Consider the following 14,650-nt stretch of genomic DNA (forward strand, 5'->3'; position numbering starts at 1 on the left):
CCTCCCATCCCTTTCGCGCAGGCGCTGTTTCACATGCGCGCCGGGCTGGGACCCAGGCAACTGACGCTGCTGTTGACCTCCGGAAACCGACTGCTTTGGGAGAGTGTGCAGAAGCAGGGAGATACGGGCAGTTCATTGCGGGGGTTGCTGGGAGGGAGGAGGTCACGAGAAGGGACGAGTGCGCCTGCGCTCAAATCAAACCGGCGGGCGGGGTAGGGCGGAGAGAGAGGAGAGCGGAGGGCGCCCCCTGCCGGCACACAGCGCTCACTGTAGCCCTGTAGCAAGCGCGTGACGCTGAGGTTCCCGCCTGGCAGCCTCCAGGCTCCCCATCTTCCAGCCCAGCCTGGGCGTCTGGCTACGCCGCCTCCGCGCCGCTCCTACCTCCCCTGGCTTGTCTGGTGCGGTCACATGATGCGCAGCGGGAAGGCGGGAACCTGCAGGGGGAGCAAGGGAGTGATAACTGGGGTGGCCTGGAGAGAAGAGGAAAGTCCCCTACAGTGATGGCCCAAGGATGAAAAGATCATGAGCTGGGCTTTAAAACCATCCGATTTTTCAAAATAATAAATGTTCGGTGCTCTGTGTCTGCCCTCTGGGGTTTGAGCCTTCAGGCTTCGCATTTTCCAGCTTTCCTTTCTACCCAGAGGAGAGCCAGCAATTAATTTACTTTGGAAAAGGAAATGGAAGCTGAGAGTCTTGCATGATCACATGACTCCAGGAGTTGGGGCTTAAAAATATCCTGAAACTTGTGATCAAAACAGCTGGAAACACTGCAACTAAGGGAGAGAGCAATCCAATGGGGAGGTGTGAGCAGAGTGAAATCATAGCTCCTGCCCATACAAAGCTCATTTCATGACTGGGGCCTCTATAGGGGAAACAGCTGACCACCATAGCGTGAGAAGACAAGTGAAAAAATTAGGGAGAAAGTTCCCTACTTAGATATAGGCTTTGTCTACACTGGAACCTGAACAATTTTGTCGTTCAGAGGTGTGGAAACTCCCCCTCCCCCCGAACAACAAAAGTTTTGCTGTCGAAAAGGGCTGGTGTGAACAGTGCTTTGTTGGCAGGAGAGCTCTCCTGCCGACAAAGCTACCGCCTCTCTTTGGGGGTGGAAGTTTTTTGTTGGCGGGAGAGCTCTCTCCTGCTGACAAACAGTGGCTACACTGTGTGCCTTTTAGCAGCACTACTGTGTCACCAAAAGGTGCGTAGTGTAGACATAGCCATAGAGATTCCAATTCATCCACATCTCTCTCTCTTCCCATGTGAGTTAATCTCTCCATCCTCACATCATGCTTCTCTTTTTCCTCTCACTGTCCCTGCCAAGAATGATAGGTGCTCTGTGATTCATTGAGATGTCTCAATGAAGTGAAAGTTAGAATCCCCACATTTTTTAAAGACCCATGGCTGGATTGGGATCCCAATAATTTTTCTATCATTAATTTTCATACATTTCAAGAGTTGGAGTATATTTTGTTGGAGCAGACACACATCCTTGCTTAAGCAGGTGGGATGTGAATTTCAGCTGTCTAATTCTCTGTGTTGACATATAAAATCATTAGCCTCCTACTTTTGTTAGTATTAACAGTGACCAATAAAATCAATAAATAAAATTTGACAAACTTTTTAAATGCTTTCTGAGGATTTTTTTCACAAAAAGATTCTGTTTTGAACTGCAACTTTAAATTCAGGACTGATCATATTTTGTTTCTGCCTGCGATCTACATGAGTTAGGTCACAATTCTTACACAGATTGAAAATAAAATGCATGGACGTGTTTGCAGGATTGGGGTACCCATTTCCTGGAATCTTCTGCCTGGGTGTTGGAACACTTGCCGCTCTTCCTGCTCCCTCCATTGGCTACCACTCCCATTGATTGATGGAAAAGGTCCCTGGATCACTATTAAATGAGCCGCAGGTGGAGAAGGGAGTGGAAAGTGGTAGTTCTCTTCCATAAACAAGGTGAGGTGAAGGCATGGCTAGTCTCTTGCTGGGCTATAAGCAGCAGCATGGACCTTAGTTTTGGGAGGACTTTGGTGGGGGAGGAATAGCTTACCTTTGTAGGGCTTGCTTTCTTCAAAGGTCAAACTAGCCTTTTGGGTGTCTGGTCTAGAAGAATGGGTGCAGTAAGAAGAGCATGTAGGTTCATGGTAGCTAGTTAATCTGTGTTGAAACTGTGTTCTAGATGGAATCTGAAGGAAAGAGGACTGTGCCCTGAGTGCTTTTCTTTCTCCTGAGGAGTGAGCTGTGTACCAATCCGTAACAGGTCGTTGGTTCAACTTTTGTCATTTACTTTTATGAAGTCTTTACCTCATCAAAATGTCTGCCTCACTTCATATCAGCTGGTGCTAACTGTTTTACTTTCTAACCCCTCTTTTACTGCTTTGTAAGTTAATTGTGGACAGCAAGGTGCTTCTTGTGCAGGTTGTTTCAGAGGGGCTTGGTGGTATATAGTTTATAAAAAGGTTTAACTCTGCTCATCTAGAAAAGAGAAAAATTCTGTTGTGGTTTTGTTTTGGTTTAAAAAAAAAACACCCCAGAATTTAGAGAAGAATGGATGAAGTTGGTGGGGGTTTTTTTTTTTTTTGGTTATATGCTCATAAGTGGTGTGCATAAAGACTGTCTTGCTTTTTGTCATGTGGCTGCCTAGTGAGACAAATGACAGCTGAGTGCCAAACTTCTTGGCTTGATAGAAAAATCAGGTTTACTATCTCTAGATATTACCGTGGACTTCATATCTTCTCTCCTAATGGGGGCAGAAATGAACCGGAGTGAAAATTTTCAAGATGGAGTCAGTTGCATGGGTGTGGGAGAATATTTTATTTTTTTAACTTGGATGCTTTTTAGTCTGTTCATCCCTGCAATACTCTGACTTGTTTAGAAATATGATCTGTCATCTCCCTGGGTAGTTTTAAAATGGCAAATCCTGATAACTTTTTGTCTTTCAGCTTAAAAAATGAACACTGCTCCAGCTTCAGAAAATGGACCATATTCCACAAACCACACAAGACCCTTTTTTTATGCGCAGCCAACAGCACAACAACCTTTCCCAAATCCATGGTACCTTAGTCATCTATATAATCCATACTGTGTACCTGCCCCAGGTAAGGCAAAATACAGCCATCTGAGGAAAACATGCTTTTTGAATTACTACCTGAGTGAAGGAAATGCAAACTTTATATTAAAGCTCCTTTTATCTGTTGTGTAACTTTTGTATTTCCCCAATATCATGAAGCCTAGAATTAGTGTATAAACTGAAGGCATCTCTCTTAAAATGTGCTCTCCTTGTCTATTTGTTCAGCTATATTGTAAACTGGTGTTTGATGTCTGTTTCATGAGTGGGGCAACACCAACTGAACTGGACAAGAAGAGTAAGTTTTTAGGAAGAGTTTGGAAACAGAAGTGGGCAGTTTCAGCAACTGGCAACAATAGGAAAGCACATGTATAAAGGGGATCACTACTATATCCTTTGCCTAACTTCAGTCAAGGCAGAAACCTTGACATAACTCCGTGCTGAACTGTAAGATAGTGCTGGTTTTGACACCTTAACAGATATAGAATGAGTACCCTTGTGTGGTAAGTGCCTGTTCATATTTACTGTTTGTGGAGAATGGGCATTGATGAACAGACTGACTTGCCCGAGGTTCTACAGGAAGAGTGTGGCAGAGCTGAAATAGAAACTGTCAGTCAACTTCCAGTCTCCAACCAGTTTCATGTTTGGGACACTTCTCTCACTGTGGTGTCTGTTAAAAGGTTCCATGCCAAAGCCTGCATTGTCAGGGATATTAAGTGGAGGAAAATGTCACTTGAGCATTGTCTGGCAGTGGCTACAAAGATTTTTAGCTAAAAACTAAACTACTGTTTTGACATCATATCAGAAGTATGACATCATAATGCACATTCTCCCTAATAGGCGCAGGGACTACTGTGGTGGGGTTGCTGCTGGAACAACTTCGGGTTCAAGAGAAACTGCAAATGCTTCATTGAATTGTACAGCAAAATCCTCCAAACTCCCACTGCCTTAAGGCAATGAACGATGGGGGGAGGGGGGACACTATATGGAGGTTTCTAAAAATTGAGTGGGATTTTTTTAAATATCCCATGTACTGTAATAGCAGGGCAAAGGCAGAGTTGAGAACATTATGCCTGAAGCATTAACTAAATGCACAAGGCAAGTAAAGCTATTTCAATCTTGTTTCTAGCAATATAAATTCTAGCAAGTATAAATCTGACTCCATAATAGGCTTTCAATTGCTTTTTTTTATTGGTATTGATGGCTTTCTGATTAGTCTTGGCTAATATGAGACTGCATAGTATCAGAGGGGTAGCCGTGTTAGTCTGGATCTGTAAAAAGCGACCGAGTCCTGTGGCACCTTATAGACAGACGTATTGGAGCATAAGCTTTCGTGGGTGAATATTTATGCTTATGCTCCAATATGTCTGTTAGTCTATAAGGTGCCACAGGACTCTTTATGAGGCTGCATAGTTTCAAGTAGAAACTTCTAGTGAACATCAGATGATCTTATTAAAATGCTCATAACGCACCTTAAGAGTACATACTATTGCTCAATAAGTGCTTGCCAATGCATATATTAATTGAATTTCTAACTGTAGTTAGAGCTGTTCTTTAAAAGGCATTCTAATAGACAATAACGTAATAGATAAAAGCTCCAGCAGTTTGCATGGCAAATTAAATCTCATGCTTCAGGAATTAGGAAGAAATGTAACCTATAGGCATATTACCCTGTAATTGCCAATCTATGGAGTTCTTGCACTCTCCTCTTAAGTATTTGGTACTAGACAATGTTGGAGATGGGATATTTAACTAGATAGCCCACTGGTGTGAGCTAGCGTGGAAGTTCCTATGTACCTAATGGATTCTGATGACTTTCAGAAGATAGTGCTGTTTATATAGACAAATGCATATCTCTCTCCTTTCCCTCTTCAATATCTCTAGGTTTCAGAAGTGGAAATCCATATTTTCCATTTTATTCTGTTGCACTACATGAGTACCCTGGATATCTTGTTCCACAACATCCCATGCACACAAGAGTTAACAGAAGACCTTATTTTAATGTTCCCCCACCCTCTCCTCTGTTTTATCATGCAACAAGGTTTAGACATTATAGTGGCCCTGGGAAAAGAACAGTGACTAAAGAAACACAGACTGATCCTAGACAGCCTGAAAACAAACCAAAAAAGCATCAGGATCTCCGTACAGAAACTAAAGGCTGTGAAGCAGGAAATATAGGCTGTGTTTCTTCTGGTATGGGTACAGAAACTGAAACTACTTCAGTGAAACAAGATTCATCTGGATCTTCTCTTGTGCCAGAAAGAGACTTTCAAAATAAGGGGTCTTCCAGCTCTTCACAGTATAGAAACATTCCTTCAGGAAGCTATGCTTTTGAGAAAGAAGAGGTCCGAATAGAGTATGGAAATGGCTCGCCTGCAATTCAGCTATGGAAGTCCTTTAAGGAAACTATTCCTCTGTATGATGTGGCAAGTGGTAAACCAGTCCCAGAGAATATCGTGCAACGTGACTTGTTTTCTGTTAGCTCTTGTGAAGGGGTAATATATAGCCCTCATGAAGGGGAGGAATTGGTGTCATGCGCTTCTTATTCAGATGAACGAAAAACTGCTCTTTCTTTGAAGCAGAGTGGTGAAGATGGACAGGAAAAAGAGGTCCAAAATAATGAAGTAAAACTAGGTGCAGAAAAGCCGGGAAATGCAAGCCAAAGGGCAAAATCTCCTCTAGGTGAAGCCAGGGCAATGCAAATTGCTGAGATAGCCAGAACTGTTCGTAATGATCAGCTAGTGGCAAGGCAGGACACATTGTTTAAAAAATCTAGTTTGAAAAGATCTGCTGCTTCAAAAACTTCTGAAGAGGAGTCCAACCTTGATCAGCAAGCAGGATTATTTCCATCCAGTACGGAAATAACACATGACTCAAGTCCACTGCAGAAAAAGCTAAATCAGAGCCACAGTCCAACCAACGTAAGTCAAATAACGGATAAAAGCTTATGGTGTGAAGAATCCGTGGAGAAGTATGTTCCTTCTAACAGCTGGCTAGCTTGCGTGGATGACATGGACGCTAACTACAACTATAATATGTGTTTGCCACAAAGGAAACATCAAAGTGTACTCAGTCTGTCTTCTGATGAAATGTCGTCTTCTAAAGATGAAGGATCATCGACTGATGATGTACCAGTGTCTTATTTTGTCCCTGATTATGTGCTTCAGAAGAGCATGTTCGCTTTCCAAAAAAGTACAGAGGGCTCAGAGAAAGAGAAAATTAGAAGTGGTGGCTCCCTTAATGAAGATGAAGTGGTAGGAAGGGAGCAGACCAATGTTGTCAATAGTCAGAACTTCAAAAGCTGTTCAAAAGTGAAGATTAAAAAGATGGCCAGCAGAGGTAGAAAGATTGGGGTCCTCCCTAGAACTTCTGGTCAGAAGAAAATCTACTCCCTAAAGAAAAAAGCTGCTAAGAGTTTGTCTCTGTCAGAAGCTGAAGACTCTGAAGAATACTTTGTGGCAGAGGAAGAGGGTGACAACGAGGATGAAGATGATGAAGTTGAATATTTCTTTCAAGAAGCCACTCCATATGGACACTTCACCTCTGGTAAAGGCAGTTTCTACAGACCGATTGGCCAGAGGGTGCTTTGGAAACCACCTAAAAATGCCATTCCAGCTCACTTGATTAGCTGGCCTGCTCGGGAGAAAATAAAAACAAAGAGTGGGTTCTGTGAACGCACTGGTCTGGCTTATAAGTCAAGTGAGAAGGAACAGGATGAGGTTGTGTACAGTGATTATGGGTACTATGGAAAAAAGAGGCTTACAGCAAAACAAGAGGGATCTGACCATAAGAGAACTTCACAGAAGTCTTCAAGAGGTGAGTTAATATGACTGGGATAAAAGTGCTGTGGGATCATAATTCGGAATACTTTGCAGCATGTGTTAACTCTCTCTAATTCCAAGTGCTAGCTGTATTCCCTAAAACTGTGAAGACTAAGAAAGAGAGAATGCAGTAGCTTTCCTAAGTGACTCTTAAAGAATTGTAGCACTTCTTCTGGTCTTTAGTTAAAGAACTATAGTGAACCTACTACAACAAAAGGAAGTCTTGTTTGTTTGTTTGTTTCCCTCCACACCATGCACAGTCAGTCTGTGGAACTCTTTGCCAGAGGATGTTGTTCTGAAGGCCAAGACTATAAGAGGGTTCAAAATAGAATTAGATAAGTTCATGGAGGATACGCCCATAAATGGGTATTCGCCAGGATGGGCAGGGATGGTGTCCCAAGCCCAGTGGTGGGCAACCTGCAGGCTGCACACAACCCATCAGGATAATCCACTGGTGGGCTGCCAGACTGTTTAAATTTGCATGGCCGCCTACAGCTCCCATCGGCCAGGAATGGCAAAATGTGGCCACTGGGAGCTGCGGGCGGCCGTGAAAATGTAAACAAACTAACAGTCTGGTGGCCTGCCAGCGGATTACCCTGATGGGCCATGTGCAGCCTGCAGGCCGCAGGTTGCTCACCACTGCCCTAGCCTCTGTTTGCCAGAAGCTGGGAATGGGCGACAAGGGATGGATCATTTGATGACTGACTGTTCTGTTCGTTCCCTATGGGCCTTGGCATTGGCTACTGTCTGAATACAGGATACTGGGTTAGATGGACCTTTGGTCTGACCCAGTGTGGCCACTCTTGTGTTCTATTTTTGCCTTGTGCATAGCCAGCAAACTTTTGACTAAGGCTAAATTTGAAGTCTTTAATATTAGTAGACAAGATAGAACTTTTTTTACCCAAGGTTGAGCTTCAAGTGATGTCAGCTAGTAAACAACTTACACTGTGGATTGATCCTCATTTAATCTTTTTGACTTGGATAATACACTTGTTCATTTATTTAACAAGTTCAATTTATTGGAAGTCACTCTTGTTTGCCACTGTCAAATGGCATCTGGGCAATATAATCTCTTAAATTTGTGTAAACACTGGCTACTATACCATACCCCCATGTTACAAAATGGGCTTAGCTATGGTGGGGGAACTTTCTTATAAACTGACGCTAGCTGATATAAACATGTTTCCTGTATCTATAGAAGGGGAGTAGAGGCCACTCAAGTCAGTGTGCTGCCCCTCAAACTTGGCCCAACTATTCCTCTGTGATGACTACAGTTGAGGGGTGGAGAATGGCCAGGCCAGATTTGAGTGAGTGGTGTTGTAACTTGGCACATGGGTTTATAATGCAACTCAGGTTTGGCCCAGCCACCCCTTCTGTTATGACAGAGGAGTGGTTGGACCAAGTCTGCTGCCCTCAGCAGTTGCTTAGCTTGCTTAAAACTAGAGGAACCTCTGCGGGAGAACCAAAATATTGAAACTTCAGATAGATTAAAAGGAAGCAGTAGTTTAACTTGTTGAAGACAACTAAACAGTTCTAGCACAATTTAAAGTTTTGCTAAACTCCTCTTGGCCTGGGAGAGAATATTTCTTTTAGTTAGAAACAAAGACAAGCAAGGTCAACTTCAGATAACTGAGTTCCTGTGACACTAACTAGCTAGTGATCAGTCTATTAATTACAGTAATTCTGCTCTTGCTTTCTTTAAAAGCACTGCCATAAATTGCCATGATATACTAGTATAATCAAGCAGTAATTGGTTCCATGTGAGGTTTTGCAGCCCTTTCACAATATCTATCAAATTTGGTAATACATAAAGGTACAATATGATAAACATGCATATTGAGTCTAATGAACAACATTAAAAAAAAAAAAAACATAAACTGGGGCCCAGCTACCAGTGATTGGTATCCATATAAATATTAGATTTTAAAAAAAATCTTCAAATTGTCCTCAGTGGACTACACATTTTGCCTCTGTATTGCAGGTCAGCTGTAACAAGTCAGTATGGTAATGTTGCTTACAGTAGATGCTTACTGATATTATTCCAATGTCTTACTATGTTTTAATTAGTAAGGTTACTAAAGGAAAACATGGGGCTGACAGCTGATGAGTACTGGATTAGAAGTGGTGCTAAACCCAAGTTTGCCAGCTTGATATGTGGTAGCCTATCATCCCCAACCAAAAGCAAAGAACAAGGTACAGCTGATTTCTTGTCACACCTCAGATCCTCTTCCCTTAAATCTTCAAAGAAACTGTTTTCAACAGAATACTTTGCCATTTTGGTGGGATATTTAACCTATTCCTTTGAAGGAAATACATGTTGGTTGTGGTCTTGCTACTCCATGATGTGGCTCAGATAATCTATAAATCTGGCTGCCCTGCAGGGGAGGGAGTCTGCATATATAGAGAGAGTTGGGGTGGTTGTGGTGGACAAAACTTTTATTTTAAAGCTACAGCACTATATCTTAATGTGGCAAGAAATGATGCCTTGTATCAATGCAGTCTTTACTAGGACAATGTATTGCTACATAGTTAAGATACTTGAACCCTGTCCTAGCTAGGGACACAACTCTTCTGTGCACCCTCAGCAGCAGTTCATTACTCTCTTGACAAGTGAATTCTACAGCTAAACCTCATGTTAGCACCTATGCAGGTACTGCTTTTAGAAAATGTTGGTTATAGCTGTTGATCCACATTAATTGTATAGAGTGGCAGAACAGTGTGTGGGGAAGAGAGAGAATCCTTGCTTCAGGAAAGAGAGTAAAAGTTATTAAATACTATAAACTTAAGTGAGAGCCTATCTTAAGTGAAAGCTAAATATTCTGAATTGCTTGAAAAAGTAGTAATGTTACTTTTATTTGGTCATTCAGGTAATCTGCTTTTGGATAAACCAAAAAGGAAAAGGATAGGCAAACCCCCTTACAAACGTAGAGACACAAGATGTGAGGCAGAAGACATTGAAGTATGGGAAATGCCTAAACCCCGTGCACACAAAGGTTAGCATACTATTATATGCCATGAACACTAGATATGTTCTAGCAGTAACTGTAAGTTTACTGCTGTGTTTTGTTTGTTCTTTCCCCTCTTGGATTATCTATATTCCAAAGATGAGTACCTTTTTAGATACTCCTTTACTCCTTGGTCATAAAAGAACTTTTTGACCCCGTCACTCTCTACTACAAAGCATCTTTCCATCCTTAAACTATAGGCTTCCAAATTTTTATTTTAAAAAACAATGGTTGGCATTTCATATCACACTAATGGTACTATAGTTTGTTTTTTAATGCACTGTAAGCTCTGGAGCAGGGACTTTTATTGTTAAAGACAAAATAGAGATGTAACAAACTCAAGTGATTGAACAATTAAGTTTGCACATGTCTTAATTCCAAGGTCTTTAATCTTATACTAATTAATGTTCTAGTGTGACTTTATGAAAGCATTGTGAGTTAAGAGTAGAGGTCCATGGTTGTTAGAAGCTAGTTCAAAGAGGTGAGGCTCTCCTATGGGACACTTGGTGAGGGAGAGCATAGTTGCTTGACCAAATGGAGGAAGAAGACTGTTTATGCGTAGGGAATACCATGAGGGAATAAACTCTCTCCCACCTGAAACTGGTTTTCCACAATAAACCCTCCTAACATGAACAGTATAAACCAATGGCGTGTTTGAATCTGTCTGCAGTCTGAAACAGTAGCTTAGAGGAGCAAGTGCCTGACTAATCAAAATCATTGTGGTCCCAAAGCCTAACTATGACTTAAGATGAGCACAGTGATGACATTTCACTCCTGATCCTTTTTAGGAGGAGTATTCAGTCAGCTTGTACATTCCAAACTGCCTCCTGTATTTCCCTGCTAATGCCAAAAATGGCCCATGTTTCCAGCCTGCTGCCTTCAGTTTCTGCAATGCATTCATGTATTCCTGATAGTCCTGCACCAAAATTAAGGAACGAAATAATTGAACTTCATATCAAACCAATAATGCAAGGAATTTTATACTAACTGGTTCAACAAACCATCTTTAAAATAATCAATTTCTAATCTTCTGTACTAGTGTTATACAATCCAGAATCTGTGCTGCAGAATCGAGGTCTGCAGAGCTGGTGGGACTTCAGTATGTCTCAAACTCCTAGTTTACTTCCTGCAATAGTATAGCTCACTTGCTAGTTGCCTATTTTAAAGGAAGACTTTACAACAAACATCAGTGAAGGGAAAGTGCATATGTTAAAAACTAAATCTCTCAATTTTTCTCTTTTCTTTTAGGGTGTGGATCAAAGAGGTCTCTCTACAAAAGAAGATAATCTGACTATTGCAAATGCAAGGGGAAAATCTGATTACAAATGCTGGGGGAAGAACACAAACATACTGAGGTTGCATGTCTCTTAATCTTTAAAATGAGTCCATAAGTAACTTTTTTGTTTTGTATAAATCTTTCTAAGCTACTATGCACAGTTAAAGGGTAAGAAGTAACACTGTAAAGAGTTGGAGTACACCATATAAAATATTAAATGAAAGGAACACTTGAAATAAAGCACTCTAAATTGTAAATAAGTACACTCACTTATTGCTTAAAAGCAATAAAGTTAACAGAATTGCACTGATGTGTGGGTTTTCTTTCCTGACTACTGTACTGAAGAACAAGTCTAATGTAGGGATGGGTTGTCTGTACTAGTAAACACCTAAGCAATTGGACTTACTTTCCTACCTTCCTACCATATTGTTCTAAATTCTGTGCTAACTTCAAAGCTTGTTTTTTGTAACCCCAACTTCAATGCTTCTTTTCAGAGGTCGAGACTTAAGGAAACTAAATTTCTCTATCTTCAGAGAATAGAACAGTGGGAATGATTGTCAGTGTCCGGAGTGTCTTTCAGGAGTCCAGCCATGACTTTCCCTGAGGTCCCCTCTCCTGCAGGAAAACTAGGTCTAGGATAGTTGAAACATTAATCCTCAGTGGAGAATACTAATGACAAAACAACTCTTCAGAATTCAGATTTTTCCAGTTCCTGAACCAAAGAATTTAATATACAGTAAAAAATAACTCCATGTCCACTTGCTGCTTTATGTAACGATAGCTTGACAGATGTGGAGACTGTAGAGCTCTATCCAGAGAGCACATATAGTTCTAACAGTTAAATGATCCCCAGCACTCTAGTTTTAAGGGACAACTTCTGCAGATGTCTTGGCGTCTCTGCTGCTGCGGCTACTGGTCTCATACATCCAATACATTTAACTCTGAATTTGGGTACACCTGACCTGAGCCTAACACCACTTTAACTCTTAAATTTTCTTCTGTTATCCTAAAAACCACTTAATCCTGGCATGGCTGTAAAATGTCATGTCACTACACATGTACTCCAAGTTAAAATACCTCTCTCTGAACTGTCTTGGTGGCAATGTGTATGGGAACAGAACAAATTACTGGGATACTTCAAAACATCTCAGATGCAGTAGATTCTGGGAGCTGAGCAGAGACACGTGGAAGAGAGATGCAGAGGGCATTTCAATTTAAATGGCTCGGAACTGTGCTAGTGTGGCTATGGGCCAAATTGCAGTGGTTCAGAATACAAGTCAGCGTGAAATAAACCCTGCCTACACTAGATATTCCTCTGCAGCTTTCTGAAGTGTATTTGATTCAGCTAGGTACTTAACCAGCTTGCCGTGTCTAAGTTAAATCACCTTGTTGACTCCATAGTGTCAGAAAATCAGTTGAACAGCCTGTTTGTACAGACTTCTCTATACTGCCATTTTAGGCAGTAATGATTCAGATACAGGCTTATAACTATCGCTTTGTTGCATTTTACTTTCGGGGACTTCAACAGACTATGCAAGAAACCCTACACGTGTAGGACAGCTGAAGGAAAAAAATTCCCTTTTTTGGCAAAGGAGGTTCAAACAGACCCCTGAGATTCCAACACTGGATGTTTCGTTGGACAGTTTTGTTGCCTCTGACTCAAATTCTAAAAGATACGTGTGGCTAGCTAAATCTTCTTCTGTCAGAGGGTAGGTTGGGTATAATCACCAAATCTTATGCCAATGGTGGCTTGGCATGTCAAATTTAGTTGTGCATTTTTCACATTCGGAGTGTAGAATTCTATGTATGTTTGGTGTTATATAATTTCTCCCACTTCAATGTTGATTTAAGAATTGTTTGTTCTTAGCTTCTGGGTGGAAAAGATCAAATTACAGCTGTTTCCATTAAATGAAGAGAATGTAAGAACCACTTACAAAAATACTATGTGTGCTAACTATGGATCTGCTAAGGAAAGACAGGTGTAGTGCAAGACACAAACTTCTTCCACAGCACATATTCCCTATAGCTGGTTTGTTGTGCTAGTTGGCTATTAATCAATGACTTTGGAATGGCAAAGTCATCTCTGACCTCTCACTGAATTTTAAGTAGCTTGTTATGCTCAGACCTTGTCAGTGCATACAGAACATAGATCTCCCTGCTCCAAACACCTTTGTCTTCTCTAGAGCTCTCTGGTAGTGCCACAACAGTTCAGGAGGAAAAAATATTTAACTAGATAATCAGACCCAAGAAGTTTACTAGGATAACTCATAGCTCTATGAGCTGGTAGACTTGTTATAGCTACACCCCTCTTGATTTGTATAGTCATGTGAATGTTTCATAATTCTAGCATTCATAAGTAACATGATAAACCAGAATCTACATGCACTGGAGGCAAGAAACTTGTTAAAAGCTTCAGTCTCTGAAGTAAATAATTACCAAGATGTCAAGTGCCTTAAATAAGTAAATGGTTAATCAGAGGTAGATGCCCATTGCTCAATTTAACACTTTATGGAACAGCTCAATTGTGTGTGTGGGGGTGTGTGTGTGTGTGGTGGTTTGCTTCTCCTCCTGAGGCTAGAAAGGACCATTAGTTATCTATTCTGATCTGCATCCCAAACCATAGCACTTAATTCAGGAATTCCTGCCTTTTGCCCAACTTGTGATTCAATAGACATCCCATTTTGATTTTTAAAACTCTAAAATTTACCACATACCTTGCCAATTATAATATAAAATTGTGTGTGTGTGTGTGTGTGTGTGTGTGTGTGTGTGTGTGTGTATATGCCTACTTATGCTGTTTTCAGTTTGAATTTGCATGACTTAATTTTTCAGCCATTAGATTTCATGTGCTAAAGGCCTATCTAACATCATCTCCCTGTATAGGTACATAAAAACTGCACTCAAGCTCCCTCTTAACTTTGTATTCAATAAACTGATTGTGCTGCTGTAGCCTCTTGCATTGTGTTTCCTGGACAATAATTTAGTCTTGTTGCTCTTCTAAGCCTGCTCCAAATTATCATTTTTGGAAACCTAGACACTATAGTCCAGAAAGTGGTATTAGTCATGTTGTCTATGGCAGTCTGTTTACCCTGTCAGAGTATCACATCTTTGATTTATGTACGATGGCTCCTATATCCTTAACTGAGCCACTGTTTTTGAGAATACAGTTCCCTATCTTGTAAATACTATGTTCTCTCTCCCTATAGGTATCAGAGGGGTAGCGGTGTTAGTCTGTGTCCTCAAAAACAATGAGGAGTTCTTGTGGCACCTTGGAGACTAACATTTATTTGGTCATAAGCTTTCATGGGCTATAACCCATGTCATCAGCTGCCTGGTGTGACAAATACAGTAGGCAGGTATAAATATACAGCACATGAAAAGATGGGAGTTGCCTTACCAAGTGGGGGGTCAATGCTAACAAGCCCAATTCAATCAGGGTGGATGTGGACCATTCACAACAGTTGACAAGAAGGTGTGAGTA

At 41.1% G+C, this 14,650-nt stretch overlaps 1 protein-coding gene across 5 annotated transcripts; it reads left to right on the forward strand.

The window, feature by feature from the left end:
- The first annotated feature begins 291 nt into the window (after positions 1–291).
- Positions 292–11,479, forward strand: LOC101951443 (uncharacterized). 5 transcript variants are annotated; one of them, XM_065583742.1, is made up of 8 exons: positions 292–398; positions 1,779–1,956; positions 2,180–2,260; positions 2,943–3,098; positions 4,952–6,883; positions 8,956–9,081; positions 9,756–9,881; positions 11,142–11,479. In XM_065583742.1, the coding sequence occupies exons 4-8, from the start codon at positions 2,951–2,953 to the stop codon at positions 11,177–11,179; spliced, it is 2,370 nt and encodes a 789-aa protein (XP_065439814.1). In that variant the 5' UTR covers positions 292–398; positions 1,779–1,956; positions 2,180–2,260; positions 2,943–2,950; the 3' UTR covers positions 11,180–11,479. The 5 variants fall into 5 exon arrangements, with proteins under 5 accessions (XP_065439814.1, XP_005302788.1, XP_065439815.1 ...); XM_005302731.4 differs by having other exon boundaries at positions 383–1,956; XM_065583743.1 differs by lacking the exons at positions 292–398; positions 2,180–2,260 and having other exon boundaries at positions 1,837–1,956.
- Positions 11,480–14,650: the final 3,171 nt, after the last annotated feature.

The sequence above is a fragment of the Chrysemys picta genome, chromosome 2, assembly GCF_011386835.1.
Source record: "Chrysemys picta bellii isolate R12L10 chromosome 2, ASM1138683v2, whole genome shotgun sequence".
Classification (NCBI taxonomy): Eukaryota; Metazoa; Chordata; order Testudines; family Emydidae; genus Chrysemys; species Chrysemys picta.

What these genes read in the sequence shown, in the direction of transcription:
- LOC101951443 (XM_065583742.1), top strand. Translation starts at nt 2,951, where the DNA reads ATGAACACTGCTCCAGCTTCAGAAAATGGACCATATTCCACAAACCAC. An exon ending in ATACTGTGTACCTGCCCCAG is followed by an intron (nt 3,099 to 4,951) that starts GTAAGGCAAAAT and finishes CAATATCTCTAG; the next exon opens with GTTTCAGAAGTGGAAATCCA. An exon ending in AACCAAAAGCAAAGAACAAG is followed by an intron (nt 9,082 to 9,755) that starts GTACAGCTGATT and finishes TTGGTCATTCAG; the next exon opens with GTAATCTGCTTTTGGATAAA.